This window comes from Oratosquilla oratoria, chromosome 33 (assembly GCF_046742065.1).
Source record: "Oratosquilla oratoria isolate Oo_2021 chromosome 33, ASM4674206v1, whole genome shotgun sequence".
NCBI lineage: Eukaryota > Metazoa > Arthropoda > Malacostraca > Stomatopoda > Squillidae > Oratosquilla > Oratosquilla oratoria.
In genome coordinates this window covers 14,351,537-14,376,143 of record NC_134809.1, presented here as the reverse complement: position 1 = coordinate 14,376,143, position 24,607 = coordinate 14,351,537, and the positions used below count along the sequence as shown (strand labels likewise).

The following is a 24,607-nucleotide window of genomic DNA, read 5'->3' as shown; positions in this document are numbered from 1 at the left end:
TGAAGAAAAATCAAAATTTTAATATATTTCTAGAGAAATCTGGATACAAATAACAAAATCGCTGTGATATCAAGAATTATTCCTTACTTCTACTTAGTGTTCATTAAAATAAATTATTTCGACCAAATCTCATTATAGTATATAAGGAAGTGGCCAAGTCAAAAGGAACATACCCACTCCCATCCACCACCCTTTCCCCCCTCTCATCTTAGCTCCTCATGGATGACAGGTCATTCCTGTATCCCGCCCACTGCCCTGGATCAGAAACAATAAAGCAAGGCAGAGGAGGTTGAAGCTGGGTACCTCCGCCATGATGTCTGGTGGATGAGTTGTACAATGGTATGGTTGTTTAAAACACATTTCTTCTAACTTTCACAGTTTCATATTTCCAATCTATGACCCTACTAGATGAAATGTCTGAGAAGTATGGTAGGGGATACAAGGTTGGATAGAGAGAGAAATGAGGAGGTGAGGAGAACAGAGGTGGAAAAGGAGATGGCAAATAGGGTTGTTGAAAGTGTATTGGGATGGTTTGGACACATGGAAAGAATGAGTGATGAAAGATTAGTAAAAGAGGTGTGGGAGGCAAAGGTGGAGAGAGTGAACTTGAGGGGATGACCAAGGATGAGATAGATGGATGGGGTAAAACGGGCATTGAGTAAGAGGGAGATGTCTGTTGAACAAGGAAGGGAGAGGGCAGATGAGTGAGTGCAAGGAAGGGAGTGGTTATGTGTAAATGGTATTTTGACACAGCCCGAAGGCATTTCTCCCAGTCTTCTATTTTTTTGCACAAGGGGACAGATAGGGGGTTGCCAGCTAAGAGAAGTGGCTTTGCCGTGGATGTGTCGTGTCTTGCTGTATTGTTTCTGACCCAGGTCAGCGGGCAGGATACAGGGATGACCCATCATTCATGAGGACCTAATATGAGAAGAAGGAATGGGTGGTGGATGGGAGTGGAATGGGTAGGAACAAACTGGGTGGGAGTGTGTATATGCCTTTTGAATTTCATTACCTCCCTCGTAAGAAGTAAAAGCCCTTGGTATATAAATATAGACTAGAATATATATTAAATTAAGGACCTCCTCATATCCAAAATTTCTGGTTTGTTTACATCCACATTTTGCCAAGGTCAGGCTGCATAGATGAATTTATGGGAAAAATGAAGACTCACAATTTCTGTCAGTCCTCAGGCACTTCAAAAACTATGATCTGTGTCAACCATCAATATTTTTCCACCATTTGACTTGTGGGGAGCTGATAGTTGGCAAACATTCCACTCCTCCTCCTCCTACTAGCTGGTGATTTACAAATATCCACACACTTAAAACACACACTGTAGTGCAATGCCTCCTCTCGGAGAAATCCATTAGAGGGCCATGGAATGCCAGTCAAAGAAACTCTAAGCAACAATTGACTATTTATAAGAGCACAGGATGCTTAACACTAAAGTCACACAAATAAATTAAAAAATATAAATATCTTTGGTTTATACAACCTCAAACTCAACCCATTTTCTATTAGTTCATTAACTCCCACTCCAATCAGCAATTATCCACTTATAGCTAGGATGTCTCACTCTTCCATCATTTACACTAACTCCTTCTTACATAAACTTTTCCATACACACACATTCATAAAGCAAATTCTCAGAATCAAAGGTTCTTTAGTTGCTGGCCCCTTAATTAACTCTTTATCCATGATTTCATTTTACCAATTTCTTTTTCAGAAGATGAGGTTGCTAGGCTCTGAGGTCCTCAATCTTTACTAGTATGCCTCTTACAACATACAGGTAATATACAGGTAGTAGTATTCTCAAACTCAACCTTAGTAACTTTCCATTCATGAAAACTCAAATTCTGCCCATTTTGCACTGCTTCGTCCCACTTCACGCCGAATTCTCTCTAGTTCCTGTTGGAAGAGACACGTGTTAGTCAAAGGAATACTGAATTTCATAATCAGATTGATTGCTTTGATTTAATGTCACAAATTCCCCCCTATCAGGAGGCTAGGACGGTGCCCCTTACAGTGGACTTTGTAGCATGGAATTTAATCAACCATGCCCTTAGCTCAACTCGCCCCGAGCAGGGTTTGAATCATCATCATCTCAACCTTTGCCACAAATAACAACGCCCTAACCTGCTCTGACAGCGAGCCTCCAAACCAAAGTATCATAGTCAGAACAATTATAAACTCAGCAAGGCAGTGAAATTGCAAAGATATACAGGCTACAGGGATGACCCGTCATCCAGGAGGTGCCAAGATAAGAGGGAGGGAGGAGGGTGGAGGGGAGTGGAATATATGGGAAATAGAATGGGTGGGAGTGGTTTCTATGCCTTTTTCTTTTTGGCTACCCCCCATGTTGAGGAAAGGAGCCTTTGGTATATGTATGTATGTATAAACCCAAGAAAGTTACTGAGGAGGAAGAGTAAAACTATATGAGTACAAGAAAGGAGGGGATACAAAGAGTGATGAAAGCTGGTAAGGCACCTTGGGTTAGATGGTTGTCACATAAAGTGTCTGATGAAAGTAGTTACAGTGGAATGGTTAGTGACTGGTGAATGTGTACCTCTGGGAGGGAAATGTTCTGGTGGACTAGAGGAGTAAATATATAGTTCCATGATACGCAGAAAATGGGGCCAAATGAAGGTAGTAGTCTTACAGGGTTCAGTCTGTCCAGTGTAGCTGGTAAGGTGCATGGAAGGATGTTTCCTTAGATTAAATTTTTGTAGGAAAACGGATATGCAAAAAGTTTTCGCAAAAGGTAAGGATGCTTGTCATAAATTTGGATAAGACATACGACAGGGTTGACAGAGGCATTTCAGTTCTGGATGTATGGGACTGGGGGTAGTCTGTTGAGGAGTGTCAAAATTTTTTACTTGATGAGTAGAGAGGGGATGGAGAGAATGAATGATTTGAGGTGAAGACTGGGATATGCCAGGGTTCTGTAATACAATAATTCCACCCATATGCAAAGTAACTGGGTCACACTGAGTTCAGATTTGAGAAGTATTCGGATATTCAATGTAAAACTATTCCCACTCCTCCCTACTCTCCACTCTGCCACTACAGTGCTAATTTTTCAATTTTGAGGGAAGAAAATTGGTATACAATACACATAAATAATGGAATAATGGCAAAGTTCAGATAATGGAAATTTGGATATGGGAGGAATTCCTATATTACAGTACCATTTGTTTAACCTCATCAATTCGATGATGCATACGTACGCGTCATGAGGCATGAGTGGGTATACAAGGATGCAGGTGTTGGTATCTTGATTATACAGGAATACCTCACTATACAACCAAGTTGTGTTCCCAGCTGACTGGTCGCAATGTGAAAATTTGTATATCAAGGTTAAGGGTTTTACATGTAAATAATAGAGGGGTTGTGTTCATGGACCCTGTCAACCCTTCCTCCTAAATTTTTGCCTCTTGGGGCTCTCACATATACCCAACGGTTTTACCTACTTTATGGCACTCGGTCGCATAGTGACGTATTTCCTGTATTTATTTTGTAGTTGTAGCTGAGTGACCCTTGAATTCTGTGAACTGGTTTGATCACATTTTCTGTGTTTATTATTACTCAGAGTGACAGATAATGAGTAATACAGCTGAGAGTACAAGTGGGCAATAGTAAGGGGATGAAATGTACAAGGGGTGATAGTGATGATGGATTGGAGGTAAGTTTAAATGGCAAGAAGCTGGAGGAAGTTGAAAGTTTCAAGTATTTGGCATCATATGCAGCAGGGAATAGATGCGTCAGGGCAAAAGTGAATTACAGAGTAAGGGAAATGAGTAAATGTCAAGAGGAGATGAAATGTGTCCTGAGAAATACGTAGTTAGCCAGTCTGTTGCAGAAGACAAGCATCCTTTGGGTAACTGGCAACAGCCATCAGGCAGAACCATAAATCACTCAGGGAAGACATATTGTGTTATTATCTGGGGTTTGTTAGTGTGGGGTACTGTAATATGATGTGGTCTGTGTCTCCTATGTGGTAAATGCATCTGGGGTAGTTTGAATCTATGGCCAAGGCTATTCTGTGTTGGTACTGTTTTAATGCTAGATGGCATCCTGACTGCAGATGTGCCAGTGTATTTACTTAATTGTTTTAGCACTGATGATAGCTAACACAGTGTTAAAGAAGAAAATCAAGCATGAATACACATGGGAAAACATGAGTGAGGGGTAACTGTATGCTGTGACTCAGGTACTCCCCCTTACAAAAGAGAGAAGACCCTCTACTATGTATATATATACTCTTACTGACCCCAACCCTATTGTTTAGGGAAGAGAAACGGAGTGACAGAATCTTAGGTGTAGTAAAGGAGAGTTTTGAGGAGGTTAGTACAAAGGAGGGACAGTAATAGTTAAAAACAGTTCAATATTTCTCTACGAGTGAGTTCTGATCTCCTAAACTTGGATGAATGATCTGTGACTGGTCTATAGGGGTTGTCATTAACCACTTTAGTACGAGTCAGATTCTCACGTGCAGCATCTACTGCCATATGTATGATGCATCACACTATTTCCATTATAAAATATACAGTTACTGCTGTATTAATCATTCTCTTTTACTCTGAGTAATAATAAACACAGAAAACGTGACCAAACCAGTTCACAGAATCTGGGGATAACTCATGTACAACTACAAAAAAATATAAATAACCAAGACGTCGATGCCAGCCTCCTCATGTATCCCCTCGCCCCTCATGATGCCTACATAGGCATCATTGTACAAAACTGGTTAAAACCCCTGAGGTATTGTCTATAACTTATGTAGTCAGTACTCCAGTACAGGGTCAACAATGTAATTGCTAAAACATTTATTCTCTTGAATACAGTGGAGCACTGTATAAATTATGGTAAATAACAGACAATTTTCTTCTGTTATGGGTTGAAACTTGGCCCAAATTATATGTAGATCAATTAGAATTCCATTCTGGCTGAGGGCTACTTGTTACAAAGAAGTACCATTATATTCAAGAGCTTAAGGATTGTCATAGCTAGTCACTAATTTTCAAGATGATTTAAAAATAATAGCATTACCTCATCCTTTTGTGCTCGAAGATTGTCAATATCAGGCTCAGCATAACTTGGGTCCTTGCTGGGATCCTCAGGTAAAACTGTTCTCTCAGCACTTTCCTGCATAAATGAGCAAATTTAATGAATGTAATTGAGATGAGAATGTTTGAAAAGTATGATAGGTAGTTCAAAAATGGATGAAGTGAGAATTAAGGTGAAAGAGAGATAGAGTAAACCAGTGCTGAGAAGGTCTGGACACATGAAAAGAAAGGATGATAAATAACTGGAAAACAGAAGTAAATGGAATAACCTCAAGAAAAAAAAAAAAAAAAAAAAAAAACACCCGAATATCTATACCACACACAAATACTCTCTTCCTCCAAAACCACCAAATACCAGCCTCAAGAAACATATTCATAATCACATCACTCTCTGCTCCATTAACACACTAAAAGACAACACATTGCTGCATGCCAGACCCCTTGATATCCATCCCTCTGAATCCTCTCTCCCACGAAAAGACAGGGTCCACCTGGCCAGACTGCGATGCGACAACCACCCAGCCCTTCTAAGCTTCCAGAAGAGACTGGATGACCGCATTGTGGAATGTAACACTTCACCCCATACTATTCAACACATCATGGAAGACTGCATTATACACAATAATGCACACAAACAACACAACATACACTCCATAAAGGATTTGTGGGAAAACCCCATTTCGGCCGTGGCATTCCTTGGGGAGAAGGGACTGCTCGGACAGACAGTCTAGGGAACAACAACAACAACCTCAAGAGGAAGACCTAGGAGGTGATGGATGGCTGGAATGGAAAGAACTGTGGTGCTATAAGGCTGTATGGGGTAACATGCCTAATGTGGCATGGTAAACTGGGTAACAAGATGAAAAAGTTCGGGAACCACTCCCCTAGACAGTCCATTTAGTTTAGGAAACAACTCTATCTTCTAAACTATGAAAACTGGGTGTCCTCTTTAGTTATTATATTTTTTTTCCTAGCTACCTACAAATAATCTGACATAGTTGAAGAAGGCAGTCCTCTATGGGTTGATAAGTTTTCTCCTTATTCTAACTTTTTTTTTTCAACACTTCACCTGTTACCCACTCTGCAAGGTGTATAGGAGCTCCAGAGTTTAAGAATGTATGCCTTTATTGATATAATGTACTAACTCTTGGGTTTTTGAACCACCTACTTCTGGCTTCTTGCTTCCAGACACTGACACCTTAGCTCAGCCACCATGATCAATGACAAACAATCCAGAACATTTTATAGACTACATATATGAATGTATACTTAGATATTAGTGTTTTGTCAGCAAAAATTAACACTTTTTCCTTGGGGATAATATTGTGTCAAAAGGGTGAAGTTACAGAGGTGGTACAAGAGATTTCAGGACAGGAGTAGAATGGTGGAAGATCATAAATTAATGGTGATCAGTATTCTTTAATAAATGGAGATTATGAATATATATAAATATATGAGGTTCTGTGTATAGGTACTATTCATGTTTGTCCTTTTATATCACTGTTGAAGTTTCAGAATCAATCATTGTGCTTAACAAGTTCACTTTTATCAACAATTTCCAAAATACTTCTCAAATTTTCTTACCTGGGGGAATTTGGCAGTAAATGTATGTTTCCAGGCTTCAGCAGTCATGTTAGCACCCGTGTCTTCTACTGTGCCTGATATAAGTTGCAAACTATCTGCACCAGCTGGTATAATCAAGGGCTTATTGTAGTCTTGTGCTATGCTCTTCCTGAGGGTGTACATAAACAATAATTAACAGAAACTAGAAGATATGAAATTATACTTCTATACTTTTGTTGTAATGCAAAGATATATCATAATAAAGTATTTTCATCAATTTATGCAGGGATGGCCCATCATCCAGGAGGTGCCAAGATAAGAGGTGGAGAGGAGTGGAGTATGTTAGTGTGGAAGTGGTTTTTATGCCTTTGTTTTTTGGCTACCTCCCTTATAAGGGGAAAAAAAGCCTTTGGTATATGTATCAATTTATCAAAGAGAGTCATAATCTATAGTTTTTAAATACCTCTACATTATCTACCTGAGGCCACATGTGGCAGTGAATAGAGAAGTAAAGGTGAAGGTGAAATATACAGTTAAGGAGGCAAAGAAATGTCTGGGTGAAGAATGAAAACCATCATGAGAAATAGATATTTGGGGATGAATGCAATGAGAAGGTCGTATGAGAAATCATTCTCGCCCACAGAACTATATGGAGTGGAGATTTGGAATTTGAAAGAGGCTGAAAGAAAGAGCCTAAAGTGTTCAAGATAAAATGTTCAAGAAATAAAATATGTGTAATGAGGATGGACACTGCAATGTTAGAAGTTGATCCTATATGATACAAATCTTTTATTGCTACAACATTCTATAATTCTCTCTGCTTAAGGTTATGGATTTTCTTCATAATTCTAATCTGAACTTTTATGAAGACTGCATGATAAAAATATCTCCTAGTTTTCAAACAAACTTAACAGTAAGTGGTATATTCCATAGTCTCCATGATATGATATGGTTTAATGTCACAAACTTCCCCCTATCAGATGGCTAGGATGGTGCCCCTCACAGAGGACTTTGTAACATGGAATTTTATGAACCATGCCCTTGGTTCAACTTCGCCAGTGGCAGGGTTCAAACTACCATCCAATCGACCTTCACCGCAAGTATCAATACCCTAGCCCACTCAGCCAGCGAGTTTCCTTTCGTTTACATCCTGTTCAAGTGAAAACACCAAAGGTTACTTACTCTCTGGAACAAAGAAGAGAAAGAGGAGATCTACTAACTATTTATAGAATCATGAAAGGAAAGGGTGGGAATGATTTTATGCCTTTTCCTTTTTGGCTACCTCCCTTGTAAGGGGGAAAAAGCCTTGGTATATGTATGTATGTATGTATGATGAAAGGAATGGAAATCCTAGGTAGAGATGATTTATTAAAGTGGGACAACAGAAAAACAAGAGGACATGACAAGAAACTCAAAAAGGATAATTATAAAAGAGATCTGAAAAAGAATAGCTTCCTACACAGAATGGTGGATACCTGGTATAAATTAGATAAGGCAACAGTGTGTGCAAACACTATTCAAGAATTTAAGAACAAACTTGAAGCTGAAAGATACAAAGACGGGTCACCATGAGCACCTTCCCATATAATACAACTAGGTAAATACCCTGGAGCAGTGCCAAACCCATGATGACTGAAAAGTTCTTTTATCTTCTTGATAAGTCCAGCATCTTTAGCAGAGAAGAAATGGAGAGAGGCGCCCAATGTGTGTGCCATAAATCTGTAAACAGAAAACAGAAATTAATCAGATAACCATAGGCTCAAGTACTGTATAATCAATCAGTTCATTACCCCAGGTTTCTTTTGCAAGAAATCCATGACTCCGAGGTAAGCGGCAGCAGCCACCAGACTGGCCCATAAATCACTCAAGGAAAAAATACTATGTTGTTGTCTGGGTATGCCTAAGGTGGAGCAGTATAAGGCAAGGTGTTCAGCATCCTCTGTGTGATGGTTTCATCTCGGGAAATTTGATTCTATGCTCATGCCTATTCTGTGCTGGTATTGTCTTAGCACTAAATGGTAACCTAAATGCAAGTATGCTGGTATGGTTTTTGTTTCCCTTGGGAGGGATTTTCTTTGGGGCTGATGTCTGGGGGAGTTTGATGGAGTCGGGAGAGTGGTGGTCAGTCTAGAGCTTGTTTTGCTATCTGAATGTGAATGCATTTCTGTGTAGATAAATTGTGAGGTAAACCACGTGAGGACAGAGTTCTTATTACTATGATGTTTTGCTTGTAAGAGCTTTATCAAGCACATAGTTGTGGTACACAAATCTGAGAATAAACAGGAAGACCTGGTGGGAGCTTGGGAAGTTCACTGCAGCCTAGGGATGATTAACCTCTTCAATACGATGACGCCTATGTAGGCATCATGAGGCATACGTGGGAATACAAGGATGCTAGTATCGGCTTTCTGATTATATTTATTTTGTAGTTGTAGTTGAGTGACCCTCTTATTCTGTGAACAGGCCTGATCACTTTTTCAGTGGTTGCAAACATTCTGGGTAAAAGAGTACAAGTAATAGCTGTAACTTTATATTTTATAATTCGTGTAGTGTGATGCATCATCGTGCGTCAGGCAGCTAATGTACACACAAATATTCAACTTGTATTGAAGAGATTATGGAGGATGGAGAGCAATTGTCTATATGCAGGAGAACATTTATTCAACACTAATGGAGAAATGGATGAAATAAGGTCAGAGGGTATTTGCTCATTGTTGATGGACAAAATCATGAGTAAGGAAATAGAATGAGGAGGGCATTAGGGATAGTTTCCTAAGATTTTGTTTACAACTGGAAGTAAAGGAGTTAGGTGGGGTATCTATCTAATTGTATTTACCTAATTGTAGTGTATAGGAAAGGAGTAATGCTCATTGGGTCCCATCTCCTACTCTCCAATTTATTATACCTAACCTCAGTATCCAGAAGGAGCCAAGATAAGAGGGAGGGAAGGGGGTGGATGGGAGTGGAGTATGTGGGGATGAAATGGGTGGGAGTGGTTTTTATGTCTTTGTTTTTTGGCTACCTCCCTTGTAAGGAGGATGGAATGGGTAGGAGTGGTTTTTATGCCTTTGTTTTTTGGCTACCTCCCTTGTAAGGGGAAAAACCCTTTGGTATATGTATATAACCTCAACTTCAAGTACAGTTCGACTTAATCTATATTCTTGATTTTCAGATGGGGGGTGAGGTAGTATGTGTGAGAAAAATTTGACGCAGCCCGAAGGGATTTCTCCCCGTCTTCTCCTTTTCTGCATGGGGTGACGGAGAGGGGGGGTCGCTGATTTAATGAAGTGGCCTTGCTGTGGATGTGCTGTGTCTTGCGACACTGCCTCTGACCCAGGATAGTGGACAAGGTGCAGGAATGACCCGTCATCCAGGAGGTGCTAAGATAAGAGGGAGGGTGGAGTGTATTTAGGGATGGAATGGGTGGGAATGGTTTTATGCCTTTTTCTTTTTGGCTACCTCCTTTGTAAGGGGGAAAAAGCCTTGGTATATGTATGTATGCATGTTCTGTTCCAGCTTGGGGTATATCACCTTCTGAGCTATTCTAAGTATCTATGCACATATATAGAAAATTGTAGTTGTTCCCATTCTTTAGACGTGTTCTTTCTAAATTTGTTCCTATGGCCTCTTGATACTTGTGTTCAAGTAATTAAAGGAATTTGATAAAAATTGACAGAGAAGTTCTCTTAGTCTGGGACATAAAAACCAAGAAAGAAAGAAAGAAAAACACATCTCAAGGATATCAATAAACACAGTTTTCCATATAAGTGCATCAACTCCTGATATGGTCTAGAAGTTGAATCACTATAGGGCTGACATTTGGTCTTTAGAGTGAACCCTGGATCTCTCTTTTAAGTTTGACTGTATTTCTTCTATCTTTAGACATAAGGAGACCTGAAAATCATCAACAGCTTCTCTTCTTCTACTACTGGTGACATGGAAACAGTCCCACACTTATACATACATACACATACCAAAGGCTTTTTTCCCCCTTATAAGGGAGGTAGCCAAAAAACAAAGGCATAGATACCACTCCCACCCATTCCATCCCTATCATACTCCACTCCCCTCCACCCTCTTCCCTCCCTCCTATCTTGGCACCTCCTGGATGACGGGTCATCCCTGCATCTCGCCCACTGCCCTGGGTCAGAAGTAGTGTCACAAGGAGTAATCCCATGTGTCCTCCTAAAGAGATCTAAAGAAAGGCCCAGTGACCGTTGCCAGTTACTGTGGGGCTCTATGTTTCCAGTCAGCAAAACTTGAGGCAAGAATTGGGTGACAATAAATTAAATACCAGAGCTGGGCATGTTCCTCAGTGTGTTCTGCTTTAGTTTGGCTGTGGTTAGCACTCCCAAACTATCAAAACCTAAGAGGGTTCATACTGAAATAAAAGTCTCCGGTAGGCCACATACTATACCAAAGAAAAATTTCATAGGCCACATCCAAAAGGTAGGCCACGTAGTATACCAGCACCTATACTGCTTTAATAATTTGAGAGCACTAACCAGGGCCAAACTAAAGTGGAATGTACTGAGGAATGCACCTAGGAATGCGCCAAGCTCTGGTAAATACCCACCAACTCCAAACTTCTGCCTCATATTTTTGCACTAAGGTATCTTTCTTATCATCCTGGCCATAAACACATTAAACAACCACAGAAAAAAAAAATATATATATATATATATATATATATATATATATATATATATATATATATATATATATATATATATATATATATATATAAATATATTGTCAGTGTATTTGGGCAGGAGTTTTTCTCCATTAAAAGTGATGGCTAGTTGTGCATTAATAATTTTCTTAAAGGTATTTTCCATATACCTTATTATGGATTTGTGTTCCTTAGGAAGGAAATTTATGACTTGGCTGTATGTAGTCATATTAGCTAGATTGCGATTTCGGGTTCAAGACCCTTCTTCAGTAGCTATAGGGATAAATATATATATATATATATATTCTTAAGTCAATGTATACTTTTTGCTCTAGGTATGTTGGAGGAAAACACACAAAGACATGATCCCTAGTCCCCTTCAATCCATTCAATCACTTTTTACAACACGCATGAGGATGATGTGAAAAAAGTCATACCTTAGAGCTCTGCAATGAACCTTTTTCCCATCAGGCTCAGTATCTTGGAAAATATCATATTTGCTTCCAATGATAACCAGTGGCACAAGGAAGGGTGTTAACATTTCACGATCCTGTAAATAATAATCAACATTAATAGACATATTAATTATAATGTTAGTAGATGGCCTAAGAATACCAATTACCATTTTTGCACACTTTAAATTCTAAATGAACAAATTAATTGTTGCCTTCGGTGACAGGTACCTATTAGTGGTCCTGCAAGACAGATGACAGACAAATTCATTCTGTTTATTTTCAAAATGGTTCCAATTTGGTCTATATCCTTATTTTCCAATGATCATGGTTAAATTTGAATTCATGTATGGTTCTAGCTTGGACCATATCACATTTTAAGCTATTCCAAGTATTTATGTATCTGTATGGAAAATCTTATTTCTCCACATCTTTTAGACAAATGGGTGTTGGATGGGTGTACGATGAAGGGTGGTTGTATGGCTTGGCTGACTGCATCCCTTATAAGAGGGAATAAACCTTTCTGTATATAGACAGATTGATAAATAGATAGATGAAATTTAGTAAGGCACCTGGATTACATAAGTATCTCATGGAGTGTCTGATGAAAGAAAGAACAGTTGTAGCAGATTGGCTAATCACGTGCCTAAGTGGGAGGGAATGTGCCGGAGGAATGGAAGAGTGCATTTATAGTTTCACTATGCAAGGGAAAAGGGGCCATATATGAATGTATTAACTTTAGAGGGATCAGTCTAAGTGTAGTTTGATAGAGTACAAGAAATAAGTAATTATTTTTGGGGAATGAATACAAAGAGAAGACAAGATGAAGCAAAGAAATCACTCCAAAGAAAACCTAAAGTAGCTCTGGCATACCTATATTTGAATCATCACCTTGCAATGAAACATTACTTGTGCAGAAGTGGCTTGGCAACTGATTAAATGCCCTAAATGAAACTACAACACAGAAGATACTAAACACATTGTACTACATAGTTCTATATTCACTCATGACAGCACCACAATATCTTTTCAATAGTGGCTGTAGCTGGTTTTTGAGGCCCATAGGTCTCCTGCAATCCACTTCATCTACATATTTCTCACTCTATTCTTGAAACACTTATCACATTTCTCAAATTATCATTCTATATACCGAAGGCTTTTTCCCCCAGACTAGGGAAGTAGCCAAATCATAAGACACATACCCACTCCCACCCATTCCATTCCCATCCACCACCTTTTCCTCCCTCTTATCTTCACTCTTCATGGGTGACAGGCCATCCCTGTATCCTGCCCATTGCCTTGGGTCAGAGGTAAGGCAACAAGACACAACATATCCACAGCATGGCCACTTCACTTAATCAGCGACCCACCTTTTCGACCCCTCATGCAGAAAAAGAAAAGATTTTGAGAAATCCCTTCTGGCTGCATCAAAATATCGTTCAAACATAACCACTCCCCACCCACCCATCCTCTGTCCCCTCCCTTCCTTTCATCACAGTATCACCTATACACAGCCATTTTCCACTTTCCCCTATCTCCTGCCTTCTCCCTTACTTGCTCAACAGACATTACCATCTTGCTCTAACACTTACCTCAAAAATATACAGTTTACTCATTCCAGCCTATCTTACATTCCAAGTCTCCGCTCCATTCAATACTGTGGACACAATCACTCCTTCATATAACCATCTTTTCACATTCATTCCAAGATGCTTATTACACATATTTATAAAGCTGAATTCCACTTACAGGATGATCCTCACCAATTCTTTTCCAAGCAGCATCCATCAACTTCTCACGTAGATTCTGCTCTTTTGCACTGGCACTGTTGAGGACATTGTTGATTTGATTCTGGGATTGGAGAAAAGTAATAATACTACAATTATGTGGTAACCAGACTGATATAAGCTGTACTCTTCAGTCTAATGTCATAACAGCTCAACATAGAGAGACCACTCCTGCATACTGCAGTCACATTTATTTGTTGCAATATAAGAATTATATATCACAATGTTATAATGAATCTCTTCAATAATTATTGCATAATTTTCATGGACTGGAAACCCACAGCCCCATGATAATCAGCAACAGCTCTTGGACCCCCCATAGTCTCTGGGAAGAAATGTCCTTTTTGTATTACTGTAGGTCTGTTCTATGTCTACAGCTGATAGCAGCAGCAGCAGCAGCAGCAGCGGCAGTAGTGGTAGTAGTGGTAGTGGTGGTAGTGGTGGTAGTGGTGGTAGTGGTGGTAGTGGTGGTAGTGGTGGTAGTGGTAGTAGTGGTAGTAGTGGTAGTGGTAGTAGTGGTAGTGGTAGTAGTAGTAGTAGTAGTAGTAGTAGTAGTAGTAGTAGTAGTAGTAGTAGTAGTAGTAGTAGTAGTAGTAGTAGTAGTAGTAGTAGAGCTAATCAAGAGATCTTCATCCTGGTTCAGGGCCAAATTGTTAACCTCCAGATGATGTTGTTATCGTCATTCCTTAGACTGTCTGGCTAGGCAAACTAATCTCCTTGAATGCCATGGCTGGAAAGGGGTTTTCCCACAAATCCCTTCTAAAGTATATAATGTGTTGTTGGTGTGCATGATTGTGTACAATGCAGTCTTCCATCATGTGTTGTATAGTATGGGGTGAAGTGTTACATCCTGGACTGTTATCTGTGATGCAGTCATCTAGCATCCTCTGGTAACTTAGAAGGGCTGGATGGTGGCCATGTGGACTCTCCTCTCAGAGGAGAGATGATTCAGGGGAATGGATATCTGGGGGTCTGGCATGCAGCAATGTATTGTCTTTCAGTTTGTTGATGACCTCCTGGTGTAAATAAAGGAGTTGAGTTTTGAAAGTGGATGACAGGTAATAGAAGTGCCTGTGTAATTCCTAATTATTTTAGGGATTTCTCAGTTGGGCTGATATCTGAAGAGCATGACAAAGTATAGAATTTTTAAGTCTAGTGTGGTGTGCTTGTTTTGTGATCCGAGTGTGTATATGACTCAGATTAGTCATGTTGTGGGGTGTTGGGGACAGGTTATTATTAATGTTTGAGTATATCCTCTACTCCTTACCGGTGGGTTGTGTTTACATGCTATGTCTGGGGTGGAAAGATCTGAGGGCTCTTGTGTAGAATATACCAATCATTCACATTAGCTGCTCAAAGGGGATATTAGTTTTTGAGTGAAGATGTCTTGAGGTTGTTTTAGTGCAACCAGTTATTATTCCTTATGTTTTCTTTTGTGCTATTTGAAGGATGATTTCATTTTGTTTTCTTAATTGTTGGAAACTATGAGGACCACTGACAGATACATGTGATGGTCCTGCAAGATGGACTGCAAAACTACCCATTTACAAAACCTGTCAACCCCTTACCTCCATCATAAGGTGCAACCATTAGGGGCTGATGTTCAGTTTCTGTACTGGGCTCAAGACCACTTTCTTTTAACTTAAACTGAAAGAGAAAGAGAGAAAGAGAAAGAGAGAGAGAGAGAGAGAAAGATAGATAGAGTGGCCTTATATAATCTATTCAATCTACCTTCAGTTCTTGCAACAAGGTTTCCATTGTGTGCCACAAATGTTGTGGCTGGGAGAGGTCCAGGACAAGGAAGATGGTGAGGGAGGGGAGAGTTCGCAGCGTCATGGGTGTCTCCAGCAGTTGTGTGAAGAGAGTCCCACCACCCAGCTCCCACAAGTGGCAAACATCCTTTACCTGTAAGCAAAAACAAGTGATTATACTTGCAAAGTACATACAGACATACATACATATAACAATATATAAAAGTGAAAAAATTACATACCAGTGTTTTTCCACCTTTTCTGCCATATGTATACTCCAAAGCTAATGTCTGTCGTGGAGCCTCTTCTCGATCAAGAAACTTTTGTATTAAGGTTGTTTTTCCCTGAAAAAAAAAAAAATAATAAAAATAATAATAATAATATACTAACAAGAAGTGCATATTCATGGGTCTCATAACCCACTTAGTTGTCATTCTGAAGCTAGTTTCACAAATGACATTCAAAATGGGATCAAATTTATGGGCTTTATGTTCCTCATCACAAATAGCATTATACTGAGAAAAATTTCCACATATAATATTGTTTTGGTGTTTGTACTTGTATGACTTCATGAACTGTTATCCCCAGCATCTGTAATTTTTATTTCGAACTATGTATACTTTTCATTATCTGCACTTCATGTATATTGATTCAATGCCAAATAAAATTAAAATTTATTATCATTATTATTATTATTATTATTATTATTATTATCGGGGATGAAATGGGTGGGAATGTTTTTGTGTCTTGTCCTTTTTGGCTACCCCCCTGGTAAGGGGGAAAAAAGCCTTGGTATATGTATGTATGTATGTATGTATCATTATTATTATTATTATTATTATCATTATCATTATCATTATTATCATTATCATTATTACTATTATTATTATTACTATTATTATCATTATTATTATTACTCTTATTATTATTCATTCATTCATTTGTATACTTTTATTTTCATGTTCCACATTTTCTTCAAGCATTTGCCATCATCTATTGTTAGCGTATTTCTCTGAACTTTTTATTATATTCCTTACAGTTCCTTTGGACCCCAGCAGGAGCAAAGTTGCTTCACGAGGCATCTTGTCAAGATCATTCCCTTCAGTGATGCGGCCCCGATTCTCAGTGACTGCTATATCCCACACACTTTGGTTACTGGAAAAAATACAATAATATTAATCAGTCAATCCATTACCCCAGTTCTCTCCTGTAGGAAACCTACAGCCCCTAGGAAAGTGCCCATAGCCACCAGTTTAGCTCATAAGTCTATTAGTGAAGAGATTTTGTGAAGCTCTTTGGAGTGAATGAGTAAAGGGCATTGCTTACATGCTTTTTTGTGTTATCCTCGGCATTTGTAATTGCTATTTCAAACTATGTGTTCTTTTCATTATCTGCACTTCATGTATACTGATTCAATGCCAAATAAAATTATTATTATTGATTATCATTATCACTATTATTATTATTATTATTATAGTGTAATGTACTACATGCAGAGCTGGGCATGTTATTGCCAGACAGGTAGTGCATTACTAATGCAGTAACACAAGTGCCCAGCTCTGGTTATCTTATGTTTTAGTATAAGGAATATTAATTTGTAGTTTAGGTATTATTTCATTAAGAATATTCGTAACAAATAAATACTTCTCCATTTCATTTTTTATTTCTTCAAAATAATTCTAAAGGAAATTAAAATTGGTAATGCACTACCTGTCCAGTGGTAATGCACCCAGCTCTGACTATGTGTGTTCTGTGTAGTGATTGCATTTATGGCATTTAGTATCTAGTCAGGTTGATTCTGTGTTGGTAATATTCCAGCATGGGATGGTGACTTAAAACACACAGTATGTATACCATTGCATTCAGCAATTTATTTAACAGACCCCAATTTAATGGATTTCAGAAGCAATGGACAAAAGAGTGATTCAGAATAAATTTCCAAGTCCTGCACAATACAATTACTGCATATCGCATTCCAGCACAGGATGGTGACTTAAACATACAGTATGTATACCATTGCATTCAGCAATTTAGTGAACAGACTCGAGTTTAATGGATTTCACAAGCAATGGACAAAATACAGTGATTCAGAATAAATTTCTGAGTCCTGTACAATACAATTATGGCATTTCAAGAGCATATCTTTACATTTCTTGGTGCAAAGATTCTGATGAGCAGATGAGTTTGTGGGCAATGGAAGAGAACCCCTCCCTTTTTCCTTATCTACTCTATCCTCTCTATTACTCATTATATGAAAATTCACTGTATGACCATGTCAAATGAAACTTAATAGTTTGTATCATTGGAACCTTCTTATACTTTGCAGAATTTGGGGATCTATTTAAGGGTGTCTGTTTTATTACGTGTTTACCTAGTTGTATTATACAGGAAGGGAGCTATGCTCGTGGTGACCCGTCTTTGTATCTTTCAGCATCAATTTTTTTTCTTAAAATCTTGAATAGTGTTTGCACACACTATTTCTTTATCTAAATTATTCCAGGTATCCAGTACTCTGTGCGGGAAGCCACTTTTTTTTAGATCTCTTCTACAGTTATCCTTTTTGAGTTTCTTTTCGTGTCCTCTTGCTTTTCCATTGTCCCATTTCAGTAGATCATTCTTATCTAGGATTTCTGTTCCTTTCATGATTCTATAGATAGTCAGATCTCCTCTTTCTCTTCTTTGTTCCAGAGGCAGTAATTCCAATTTGGACAATCTTTGTTCGTACGTTTGTATGACAGTGTTGTAGTGTAGTGGGACTATGTTGTCACAAATGTATTAGTGGAATGCTGTTGGAGTTATTTTCTAGATGCATTTAGTGGGCTTTGTTTCTGTGATTTAGGGAGCAATGCTTATGGGGTCCTGTAACTTAATCTTCAATCATCAAACTTCATTTTAATATCATATACAGTTCCAGCCTTTCTTATAATTTCCCCAGGGCTATTCCTGGAACTTCTATATCTGACATGGCTACCTCCCTTGTATGGGGGAAAAACCTCTCAGTATATAGATACAGTAGATATTTTTAAATAAGAAAACTGTACTGATAAATATGAAGAAGAAGTGGATTTATTTTGCAATAATACAAAAAAAAATTCAGCATAAATAGGTTCAAACACATAGGAGCAAAGGTGACGTAAAAGTTAGTTTTATGGAGAATGAGCAGGCAATAAAGGACATTACGAACATTATCTGGATCTAAGAGCAAGCCCACAAGCAATGGCACACATCTAAAGGATGTGAAGAAATACAGTTTTCCAAATGGATGCATAAATACTTGGAATAGCTTAGAAAGTGATATAGCCTAAGCTCAAACAACACACGAGTTCAAATTTAAATATGATAATTAGAAATCAAGGACATAGATTACGATGGAATTGTACATGAATCTGAGGTTAGATATGATAAAAAAAATTGGTGAATACGAGACAGGACCCAATGTGTTGCTCCTTTCCTGTATACTATAATTAGGTAAATACACAAGTTGTGGTAGGTCTTGGTTCTCACAATAATGGTACAATATTACCCTTGCGTAGTACAACAGGATTGTGTGTCAAACCTTTTAAGCTTTTACTCGAGAATGATTGATGTGCTGCAAGAGAAAGAGAAGGGTTGGTGGACTGTGTGTACATTACCTAGAACTAGAGAAGGCTTTTGATCAAATAACTCATAGTCAATTTATATAGAAATTAGAGCATGTTGAAGTACTAAGAGGGAAACTACTCAAATGGATGAATTTTTTTTTTTTTTTTTAAGGAAAGATACATGAGGACAGCAGTAAAGGATAAGATGTCAAGATGGAGAGCAGTAACTAGCCGAGTTCCACAACATTCAGTATTTGCACCAACAATGTTTCTTGTCCATGTCAGTGACATGATGAAGGGTACAACAAACTATGCTAACATGTTTGCTGATGATGAAAAAATCATGAGAAAAGTGAAAAACAAGGACTATGGGTTATTGTAAAATGATCTAGACACTATTTTTGCATGAAGCCAAAAATGGAAAATGAATTTCAATACCAAAAAGTGCAAAATAATGGAAATAGGCAATATCTACAAAAGACCATCTTTAAACTATTCCTTTGGGCCATGTCAGTTTATCTTCCATACATAACCTCTCTCCATTCACACCTATTTCTTGCCCTCTCCCTTCCCTGTTCAATAAACATTGGTCTTATACCTAAATCTCCTTTCACCCCATTCATCAATCACTTTCTTGGTCTTGTACTCAAGTTCATTCCACCAAGCTATGAGTTCCACATTATCTTTGTTAGTCTTCCTTCTCTCATTCTTTCCATATGCCCAAACCATCCCAGTATTCTTTGATCAACCCTAACTGCCAGCTCCCTTTCCACCCCTTCTCTCTCCACCTCACCTCTTCTTTTTTTACTCTATCCATTCTTATAACCCTCATCACACTTTTTAAACACTTCATCTCAATGCCAAGTACCACATTAGTAAATACACTAAAAACCCACTGTTGATTGGATTAAGAAAAGAAAGGAAATAACGATTTCTGTATATTTCGATCACTGGCTGTGATCCTCTTCAGCCAGCGATCAAAATACTGTATATGGAAATCATTATTTCCTTTTTCTTAATCCAATCAACAGTGGGTTTTTAGTGTACTTCATCTCAAACACATAAATTCTTCCTTTCTCCCTTAAATTCATTTTCTACACTATACAGTGTTGTAGCCATAATTATCCCTTTATAGTCTTCCTCCCTAAATACCTATTCCTCATGAAACTTTTCATTCCCCCAAGATATTTACTTGCTTCCCTCATTCTAAAGTTTATCTCCACCTCAACTCCTCCATTCTCTGGTACATGTGACCCTAAGTATTTAAAACTATCTACTTTATCTAGCCTCTTTCCTAAGACTTACCTTCAACTCACTGCCATCTCATCACCTTACTTTTACATACATTTACTTTCAACTTTTCCCACTCACATACAACCCCCAAACACTGTTACTGTCTTAGATCCTCATTTGACCCAGCCACATGTATAGTGTCATCAGCAAATAACAACTGGCTCAACACCACCCCCCATTCTCACTAACCATCAACAAACCCCTACCTATCACCTTTGAATTTACCTCTTACCACCCCATTCATGTACACATCGAACAACAATGGTGACATTTCACAACTCTGGTGCAGCCCTACTTTTGCCTCAAATCACTCAACCACCCCCTATTTCCAAACCTAACACAAGCTCTAGTACTCACATAAAAACTTTTGACTGACCTTAAGTAACTTCCTATCTACATCTGCAACACTTCCCACCTCATTTACACACAAATAAAAGATCCACATCCCATATTACTTCATGCATTCACATCCCTACACCATACAATAATGAAAATTTGGTATATTATTTATTTCTGTCTCTGCTACAGTTATGATGCATCTTGTGTGGGGGGGGGGAAGGGCTTTAACGCAATGTAGACGATGCCACACTATTTCTTGCCAATACCCTAACCCAACTTGTTCAACAATTTGTTCCTAAGAAGTCCTATTACAAAAAAATATCTCCATGGTTCCGTTCCTCATACCCTTTACAAAAATTGTACAAAAGTGTGGAATGAATTTGAACGGGCCAGACAGACTTATGATAGACATTCTCATCACACATTACAAAAACTTTTCCATTTTAATGAGGCTAATGCAACACTAAGATCAGCTGTCTTGAAAGCTCAAATTGAATATGAGGAAAATCTTATTCAGAATCGAGCTACTAAACCTAAATTATTTCACTCCTACATTAGGAATAGAAAACATGACAGACCTAGAGTTGGCCCCCTGATAGTGAATGATGAACTATCTGATGACCCCATCACTATAGCTAATGTATTTGTAGAAGCTTTTTCTTCTGTTTTTGTTGTTGAGTCATCTTTGAACCTTTTTTCCCCATCAGGAGTGTCACGACGAGTTCTCTTCTGTTCAGTTTCACCCAAAAGATGTCGAGTCTTAGCTTAAATCTCTCGATGCTGATAGTGCCATGGGACCCGACAATATTCATCCTCATTTTCTAAAGGAATGTGTATTAGAAATGGCCTATCCCTTATCCATCATCTTCAATAAGTCTATGGCATCAGGCTCCTTACCCCAATCTTGGAAAATGTCCCACATTTGCCCTATTTATAAGAAAGGTTCTTGTAGTGATCCCCTAAACTATCAGCCTATCAGTCTAAATCCTATTCCCTGTAAGACAATAGAATGTATTATTTGTAAATCTCTTTTTGGATTCATTGAAGACCATCTGTTATTTGATGAGTCTCAATTTGGTTTTAGGCCAAACCGTTCCGTCACTAATCAACTTTTACTCACGTACGACTACATTACTTACTGGTCAAGTGGTTGATTTAATCCTTTTTGACTTTGTAAAGGCCTTTGACCATGTACATCATCAGACTTTTTGATAAGCTAGCAGCTATTGGCATTTCGGGGAACCTAATGCAATGGATCACTAGTTTTCTTCTCGGCCAATCAGTGAAAGTCACAATAAATGGTCTTGTCAGTTATTCTAAGCCAGTTTTAAGTGGAGTTCCCCAAGGCTCGGTTGTGGGGCCACTGTTATTCCTAATCTACATTAATCATACCTACTCTCAGATTCAGTGCAACTACAAAATATTTGCTGACAATCTTAAGCTATATTATCATTCATCATCATCAATATCTGACTGTACTCAATCTCTTCCAGGCATGCAGGATAATATAGACTTGTTGGCAGCTACTGCTGCTTCTTGGGGGTTGAGGTTTTCCGCCGGTAAATGTGTCCACCTCCGCTTTGCTAGACAGCGCTGTGCCCAGGCTGACGATCTCATCACTCCTATCTACACTCTTAATGGCAGTCCTATCACACAGAGCTTCTCACATAAGGATTTAGGAATTATAGTTGATAGGAAATTGAAGTTTCAACAACATATAAGAAGTACAGCTGCCAAAGCTGGGGGTATTGCCACTAATCTCTTGAAATCTACTGTCACCCGCTCGGCCAAATTCATGTCTTCTCTTTTCATCTCTGATGTTCGACCTATCTTGGACTTTGCTTCTCCTATATGGAATCTAGGGTATTTGGGCCAAAGCAATCTATTGGAGTCCGTACAACGCAGGTGGACAAAACAGATTACAGGATTAACTGATCTTCCCTATATTGATAGGCTGTCTTCACTGGGTTTGTTCTCTGTGAATGGTAGGTTGTTGTGACAAGATCTTATATCCTGTTACCGCATCTTTCATGATCTTTCCATCATCTCTCATTATGACATCTTCACCTTGTCTCCTGATGTTGGCACTAGAGGTCATAGGTTTAAGATACAAATGCAACATTCTCATTTGGAGGTTCATAGGTGATTCTTCTCTTGTCAAATCATCCAGAAGTGAAATTCATTGCCCCTAAATATTGTTGATGCTCCTAGCCTCCCTGTGTTCAAATCCAGATTGAAGTACTTTTTAGGTGAAGAATTGTTCTCATTCTAATCTTTCATCCCTGTATGTTTATTTGTTTGTTCTTTACATTGAAGTGATGTCATCAAAATTGTGTCATTTGTACCACCCACTGATGCGGGTAGCACTGTGGGCGTCATGTGATCATACCCTGAGCATGTCACGTGGATGACAGTGGGGGAGAGTGGGGGAGAGTGGTCTCATGCTGGCCGCTTGTCCTCTTAGTCTCCAACTTCTTGTGATTTTCTCTTATCTGTTAAATTTATAGTATACCACTGAAAGATGCACCCAACCAGTCATTTTATAAAGATGTAATAGTAGTACTACCCGTGTAGCCTGACTAGAGTATCTGTCTTGGACTCTTGGGCCTGTCCCTCTCTGATCCAGACTGGCTGGACTTAGTGACATGGCCCACCAGGTGAGTTGACCAGGCGAGTTGACGTCAGGTTAGGTTACGTTATATTTGGCTAGGTTTGGAAAGTTCGTGGTTTTGCTGGATACGCATTAAAATAATTGGATCTATAAAACTCATAGAACAAAGTAAGCATTGCGCTCATTTACAGTGTATGCAGTATGCTGTGAAATTTACCAGATTAATAATGTATATTTCTTATTCGTGAACTTAACAGTAAGTACCAAACGTTCATACGATTGCGCTCTTGCTATTTTATAACGAATAACTGCATAAAAACAAAAATATTGTTGATAAAACTACAATTGAGCTTGATCAAGTTTTGTACATAAATTCAATGTCTTACACTGATGGCATGATGAACAGTAATCAAAATAGTTTGACAGCACAAATCTTCTCGCACTTCTTGTTGATAATATCTCGATTGGCATTTGCTCTCGCCGTGACCAATCAATAATAGCAACAGTTTGCCATTAAAACAATGGTTTATTGAGGCATATGTGTGAACAAATCAGAAATCGACATGAACTCCTCGCAGTGACGTAAGATTATGATAATTAACACATATTTTATAACATCAAATAACGTAATGCAATTGCAGTTGAGCAACATTTGAATATCCCGCTTAAAGAATCAAATCAATTAAATAATACAATTGTTGTTAAAACGTAAATGAATACACGCAGCTGAAGTCATTTAGCGGTAGTTATGATTATAAAGCGAGTTATACAAAGTTCACAGAAGTTATCTCAATTCTAAAACTTTCGATGCTCAACATTTCACAACTCACGTAAACACGACAGTTGTGAAGGAGATAGGGGATGTGGGTGTGTTATCGGTTAGTGGTTGACATAACATTTATAAATTTGTTATTTAATTCATGTCCCAGGTATGTTTAACTTACAACCTGTGGCACCATGAATATTCAGCGTCAAATAAGACGGGTTAAGCAGCAAGCTGACCACCTGTTCTTAAGGTAAGATAATAGATTTAAGATTGGCAAGTTACTGGTTGGTGACAGTGATGTCATTCTTAAGAACATTCATTGTGGAGCTCTCGACAGATTGATTCATCCATTGTATAAATAAATATTTTTCCGTCATACATTACATTCCACTAATTAATATGATGTAAACATCGTGGTGTAGTACAAACACCAACTTATAAGCTCAATTCAAGTATCTTGGACTTGGTGTGTTGGGGTGGAATATAATTATTGCAAAGTTAAAAAAAATACAATTCTGAATAAGTGGATCTTGTAGTAATAATTCTTTCCATCGTCTTTTATTGAAAAGCAATTTTTAATTATGATTTAATTTGTGTAATTAGGTCAAATAATTACCATTAAAATACAGGATTGGTAAATGATGTCAAGAGATTTTAGTTGGTCATTCATGGTGATCCAGAGCTCTATTTAACTATTACTACATCCCAGTCTTTCATTCCTTTCTC

The 24,607-nt window shown here is 38.3% G+C and overlaps 2 protein-coding genes across 6 annotated transcripts in view; one reads left to right on the top strand and one right to left on the bottom strand.

The window, feature by feature from the left end:
- Positions 1-6: 6 nt before the first annotated feature.
- On the bottom strand, positions 7-23,932 carry LOC143017772 (cytoplasmic dynein 2 light intermediate chain 1). Its single transcript, XM_076172645.1, has 10 exons — positions 23,502-23,932; positions 16,329-16,446; positions 15,534-15,635; positions 15,272-15,445; positions 13,503-13,604; positions 11,739-11,851; positions 8,235-8,348; positions 6,651-6,798; positions 5,050-5,145; positions 7-1,908 (listed from the first exon to the last, which is right to left on the bottom strand). Exons 1-10 carry the CDS (start codon positions 23,510-23,512, stop codon positions 1,840-1,842), a joined length of 1,047 nt encoding a protein of 348 aa, XP_076028760.1. The 5' UTR covers positions 23,513-23,932; the 3' UTR covers positions 7-1,839.
- Positions 23,933-23,964: 32 nt separating this feature from the next.
- The window catches only part of LOC143017771 (SH3 domain-binding protein 1-like), a 37,730-nt gene continuing 37,087 nt past the window's right edge, over positions 23,965-24,607 (top strand). For all 5 annotated transcript variants that reach the window (XR_012965695.1, XR_012965696.1, XM_076172643.1 and 2 more), the window contains exon 1: positions 23,965-24,131. Coding sequence is in view for 3 of the 5 variants with exons in the window: in XM_076172643.1 (XP_076028758.1) it covers positions 24,073-24,131 (59 nt within the window). In the remaining 2 variants the exon portion in view is untranslated. The remainder of the gene's footprint in view (positions 24,132-24,607) is intronic.